The sequence below is a fragment of the Macaca nemestrina genome, chromosome 20, assembly GCF_043159975.1.
Source record: "Macaca nemestrina isolate mMacNem1 chromosome 20, mMacNem.hap1, whole genome shotgun sequence".
NCBI lineage: Eukaryota > Metazoa > Chordata > Mammalia > Primates > Cercopithecidae > Macaca > Macaca nemestrina.
In genome coordinates, this window is record NC_092144.1 from 64,286,047 (window position 1) to 64,292,046 (window position 6,000).

The following is a 6,000-nucleotide window of genomic DNA, read 5'->3' on the forward strand; positions in this document are numbered from 1 at the left end:
TGTGTTGCTCTTTGTAGATTTCGTCTGTGCCTTTGCATGTGCTCCTGGTATCCCATGGTGGAATTGAACCACACTTGTTTCTTTTGTTTTAGATGTATTTTTGGGCTTTACGGCTGGTGTGTAATACGAGCACCAGTCCTGTCCATGTTGTTGTGAATGAAACCTCACCATTCGAACACATTTTCCTCTAGGTTCTGTACTTTATGTTTATAGCTGTGTGTCTCTTCTTTTTAGTTAGGTACTTCTGATATTCTCCTCAAATTGATTGAAGTAATTTGCAGTCCTACTACGGATGTATTGGATTTCTAAGTCAGCCCTACTACCTATGACTTTGATGTTGTCATTTTCGTCATGCGAAATGAATACCTCAACGTTGATCCCTCTCTTCGGGAATGATTGGCAGATAGTCCAGAAAGCACAGGCTGTAGATTTTCTTGCAGAACCTCCTGGGATCATCACATCTGTCCCCGAGGTTCCACCACTCCGAAGGGTGCACTGTCCTCTCTGCTGTTCACCTCCCGGCTGCCTCTTGGGGGCTTCTCCGGCTGCGCAGAGCCTCAAATAACAGAATCCCGAGGACCACCAGGATCAAGCCAGCCATGCCCATGCGGATGAGATTCTCCACTGTGTAATCCTGGGGATGTGAGGCTGGGGATCATGGACAAAGAGGCGACAAAGGTCAGGGCAGATCAGCATCACCCAGGACCCCTGGATGCCCACCCAGCGCACGCCCCCCATCTCCTGTTGACAGACCCTGACCCTCTGTGCCAGTCCCATAACTGAGAGCATCTCCTCACTCATCAGTCTTGGGGTCTGACTTGTTTTGTGATGGGCTGAGGGTCTCAGCTCCTCCTGAGAATGAAAACAGAGGGGGAGAGCCCTGAGCCAGCCTCTCCCCTGGGCTCTGTGTTCTTATTTTTCCAGGCCTCATGACGTGGCTTTTACAGAGTTCCTCAATAAATCCTCCCTCTCCTGGAGCAGGGTTCCCTCCAGTCTCCTCATGGAACTAGTTCAGTTTTCCTGTGTTCTATGAATTTAAACATTGCTCCTGAGTCATCTGGGGGAGAGTTTTCTTACATCTCAGGGGCTCAGGATTTGCAACGAAAGTGGTCCCCAGTATAGGGTCACTGAGCCCTGTGTGCTATCTGTGCAGCCTGGGACACAGGAGCACTTAAGCCGATTCCCCCTGAGATGAGAGTTTCACAGATCCACCAGTGGAGGACCCAGGCTGCGTGGATGAAGGGTTGGTCATCAGGAGCTCCTGAATGTCAGGAGCACAAAGCGGTGACAGTCTGGGGCTGCATCCTTTTCACTCCAGCTCAGCCACTACCCCTGAGGTTTCACCTTCCACTTAATCTCTAGGTAGCTAATTATTCATGTAGGCAGCAAAAGGTAGAATGTGATACACACACCAAAAATCACAAACACAAATAGAAATCTATGTTATATATATGGTGGGCCCTAAAAGCTCTCTCTGCTTTCTGAACAAACATCTGAAACCACAATAGTGGAAATTTACCAGTCACAGGGATAGTTTTAGATGTATGGGTAGAGATCTATATTTATGTGTGAGTATATATTATCTGAATACATATACAGATAACTAGGTTTTAATGTCACATAAGATGTCGGTGTGACACATGTGTATGTGCAGAGATGGTGAAAGAGAGAGGGAATTAAGCTGCATGGTGTAGGTTGATTACTTGACGTAGATGAGAAGCAGGCAGGTCTGGGCTGAGCTGTGTCATCAGTGAAGGTCACACTTGGAGGTGACACTGAAGCTGATTCCTCACTAGGAAAAAGAGCCAGGAAGGAGGCGCGTGGAGACCCAGACAGGGAGCATCAGAGGCTCCAGAAAGCAGGTCCCAGCAAGGTCTCAGCCTGTTCTTCAGAGAGGAATGACCGCTTGTCTGTGGGGTGGAGGGGAAGGCAGAGCAGCAGGGGAGCTGAGCTTCGGGGCTTTGGTGGATTGAGACTAGGCCAGGATGAACTGCCCAGGAAAGGGCGGCCCCAGCATGTCTCTGTCTCTGTCTCTGTCTCTCCCTCCCTCTGAGATCTGGAAAGTGCTGTCGGGTTTCAGGGAGTAGTGCCAGTCACTTGACTTTTTCTTAAAAGATAAGCCCTACCCCCTCCATAGCAAACGTCCAGAACAAGGGAAGTCCACATTTCTACCTGACATTTACCAAACCTCAGGGAGTGCGTAAGATCAGGGCTGTTACAAAACTGGGTGAGAATGAAAAACAGGCGATGCTGCAAATCTTCTTTCGCCAGGTTGCACACAAAGGCCAGTATGAGATTAAAAACCCAAATAAAAATGTGGTCAGTGGAGCAGAAGAGGAGCCGTGCACAGTCCCTGAGCTGCTGCAGGAGCAGGTGCGGGTCCCTGTGACGCTCAGGTGTGCGCTGAGTGCTGGGGAGCTGCCAGAGACAAGGTGAGGGTCAGGTGGCACCTGAATTCTTCTCCCTCCAGGAGGGCGTCTGCTGGGGGTTGGGACCCAGAGCTCTGATTCTGAGGTGGAGACATGAGGAGGGGAGCGGGTGGGGCCTCCGTCTTCCACCTTCAGTCTAATCTCATCTCCTCCAAGGTTCACCCCTGTGTCCTCCCAGCCCTCCCTGCTCTTTACCCTACTGGGACTTCAGGTGTGGGAGCCAGGGGTGGGAGGTCCCCGTCTATTTCCACCCTCCCATGGGCTGGATTCTCCCCCTTCACTCCCCTGTTTTCTAGTGTCCCAGAGCTCTCCTGGGTGCAGAGCCTGAGCTGAGCCTTTGAGTTCAGAGAAGACAGGGTCAGGGCCCTCACCTGAGACCATGAGCTCCAGGAGGTCACTCGCCTGACCCTGAGGGGTTGAGGGGCTGGTCCTCAGGACCTCTGGGGTCAAGACAGGGAGGTGAGGGCTGGGGCTGCCTTGCTCCCCACATGAACCCAGCTGCTTTTCCCCTAGGCTGGGCCCCAACACTCCCTCTGCCTTGAACCCCCCACGCCTCACCAGCCCAGCCTGAGTCCCTGGGACACAAGCCTGTCCTTGAGGGGAGGGGAATGGGATCCTTCAGGAGACTCAGACTGCCCTGGGGGAGGCCGCGCTCCCCAAGAGGCCTCAGTGACTCACCAGGGGTGGAGCGTGGCCCTGTGGGTGGGGGATTGGAGCCTCCAGAGGGTCCTGGAAGGAGCACAGGGGGCAGGTGAGGGACTCGGGCCGTCCATGGAGTGCACCCTTCCACTCCCACTCTCCTCATCCGCCCAGTGGATCCCCGGGAACCATTCCTCTGCCCACCGTACCTTCTGCATGCCAGGCAAGGAGAACGGGTGGCCATGCCTAGGAGAAGCCCTGTTGGCCTCCTCCCCTCTGAGGGCTGCGTCCCCTCTGGCTAAACCTCCCTCACTCCATCCCAGCTGAGATCTCCGGGGGCAGGGCCTGAGCTGAGCCTTAGAGCTCAGAGGGGACAGGATCAGGGTCCTCACCTGAGACCAGGAGCTCCAGGGGGTCACTGGGGACAGACAGCAGGTAGGGGTTGGAGCTGAGTGAGCTGTAGCACCTGTAGGTCCCCGCGTGGGCTGAGGTCACAGGACCCATGGGGAATTCAGCCTGGTACTGCTGAGCTTGGTGCTCTGATCTCAGATGCAGCGGGGGATGGGCTGCCCCCTCCCTGGTCAGAAGGAAAGTGTGGAACTGCGCCCGTGACTGACACAGCAGGGTCACGTTCTCTCCTGAGGCCACCGTGGGGCCCGGCTGCACCGAGAGGGAGACCGTGTCATAGAACTGTCCTGGAGAGAAGAAGGATGGGTGAGGGGCTCCCAGCTTGCTCTGAGCTGAGACCTCCACAGGCCTCTCTCTGGGACCCTCAGTCTGTCTGTCTCTGTTTTCTCTGAGTCTCCCCCTCCCTGCCCATCCCCTGTCTCTGTCTGTCTCTCCCTCCCTTGGGACTCCACCCCTCATCCCGGCCATCACCACCTGGGTTCCCCTGGCAGGGCCTGTGCAGAGCCTGGGTCCCTGACTGAACCCGCTGGGCTCCTCACTTGAGATCAGGATGTCCAGGGGGTCACTGGGGGCCGACCACTCGGAGGAGAGATTGTGTGCACCGTAGCATCTGTACTGGCCCCCGTGGGAGCCCCTCATAGGGCTCAGGGTGAAGTTGGCCTGGGAGAGCCCAGCCTGGTGCTGCCGGCCAGGGCGCTGGAGGAAGTCACGTTCCCTCTCCTTGTACAGAGCAAATCTGTCGTAGCCGGCATCAGAGCCACACTGAAGGGTCAAGTTCTCTCCAGGGACCACAATGGGGCCCTGCAGGGTCAGGAGGGAGGGCTTCCTAGACACGCCTGGAGGGAAAGAGGAGTTGGAACTTGGAGGGCTGGTTCCTCCCCACTTCTTCCTTCTCCTGTCCTGGCCCTGCAGGTCTCACTGTCTCTCACACTCTGAGTCTCTGACCCCAGGGCCTCCTTCTCACCTTGGAGTCATTTCCGAGGAGTGGGGTCTCCCTAGCCCTGGCCCCTGTGCCTGATCCTTCCTCCTCTCCCTGAGAGCCGGGACCTCACAGCAAACACACCGGTGCCTTCCGGAGTCCTCCCCTTCCAGGTGAGGGTGGCCGAGGCCGCCTCCTCCCATGTCAGAGCCTCCCCATGGGGTCTCCCTCCCGCCTGCAGCCCGTCCATCCACACATCACTCTGGGTCCTTTCCAGATTCAGTCACCAGCCAGACTCCCCACAGCCTGTCAGCTGCCCCGAAAGTGGATTAGAGAAGGCCGTGGTCCCTCACCTGAGGCCAGAAGCTCCAGGGGGTCACTGGGGTGGGACCACACCTGGGGGGTGTTCCTATAATAGTAATAGCATCTGAACGTCCACCTGTGGCTGGGGGTCACGGGGCCCACAGGGAACAGGGCCTGGTACCACCCACTGTGAAGCTGCTGTGAGTCCAGGGTCCGGGGGAGCCTGTGTTCTCCTTCCTCAATCAGAACAAAATGCTGATATCCCTGCTGTGAGCCACATTGGAGGGTCACGTTCCCTCCTGAGGCCACCACAGGGCTGGGCAGGGCTGAGAGGGTGGGTTTGCTGTAGGCTCCTAGGAGAGAAGGAGGCACCGTGTTTAATGGGCTCCCACCTCCCACATCATCCCCAGGGCTGGGCTGTGAGAGGGATACGCCCCTGAGAGCCGACCCCCTTCCTGAGGGCAGAGCCTGGGGCTGGGACCCCTGAGTGTCCTCTCACCTGTCACCACCAGCTCCAGGGGGTCGCTGAGCTCTGACCGGCCTGCATGGCTGAGATAGTAACAGCGAAATCTCCCTGCATGGCGCTCTGTCATGAATGGGGTGGAGAATCTGGCCTTGTTCCTGGGCTCTAGTGGTTTCTGTGTGTCCCAGGGCTCTGTGCTTCCCTCTTTATCCAGACGGTACTCCTGGGCCTCCAGGGTCCCCCGACACCAGATGGTCACGGGGCTCCCCCAGATGATCACAGAGCCAGGCTCAGCCCAGAGGGTGGGTTTGGGGAGGGTCCCTAGAAGGAAATCAGAGGCTGGATTCCAAGACATCCCCACACTCAGATACCAGCTCCCAGCCCCAGGACCCCCCGTCATCGCCATCAGTCACCCAGAACTGCAGTCTCTTCCCCCAGCTGCCCATGGGTGGCCCCTGTCCTTAGTGAGGAGGAGGGACCTGGGACAGCTGGGGACACACTCACCTGCCTGCACGTGGGTCCTGGTGTCCAGACTCAGCCCTGGAAGAGAGTTCCCTGTGAGGGATTTGCCCCTGAAGCCTGAGCAGACCCTCCTCACCCTGGTGCCTCCCGAGCTTTTGAGGTCTCCTGATGGACCAGGGCTTGTGTGTGGGGTGGGGTCCCTCCAAGACTCGGATCTCCCCTTCCCCATCTTGAAATCTCACCGAGGCAGAGCAGGGCTGTGAGGGCGGGGGTCATGGTGTCTCCTCCCAGTGACCCCGGGCTCTGCAGATGGATGAACCCTCGGTGCTGGCAGGACAGAGACACACACAGGGTGTGGCCGCTCGGAGGCTGGGTCC

The 6,000-nt window shown here is 57.2% G+C and overlaps 1 protein-coding gene across 1 annotated transcript in view; it reads right to left on the minus strand.

Moving 5' to 3' along the window:
• LOC105466496 (leukocyte immunoglobulin-like receptor subfamily B member 3) overlaps positions 1-6,000 on the minus strand; it is a 33,701-nt gene extending 27,701 nt beyond the window's left edge. Inside the window, 6 exon segments of the mRNA XM_071087799.1 lie at positions 3,461-3,763; positions 4,016-4,312; positions 4,749-5,051; positions 5,198-5,482; positions 5,666-5,701; positions 5,866-6,000. Coding sequence (XP_070943900.1) covers positions 3,461-3,763; positions 4,016-4,312; positions 4,749-5,051; positions 5,198-5,482; positions 5,666-5,701; positions 5,866-5,899 — 1,258 coding nt within the window. The 5' untranslated portion in view covers positions 5,900-6,000.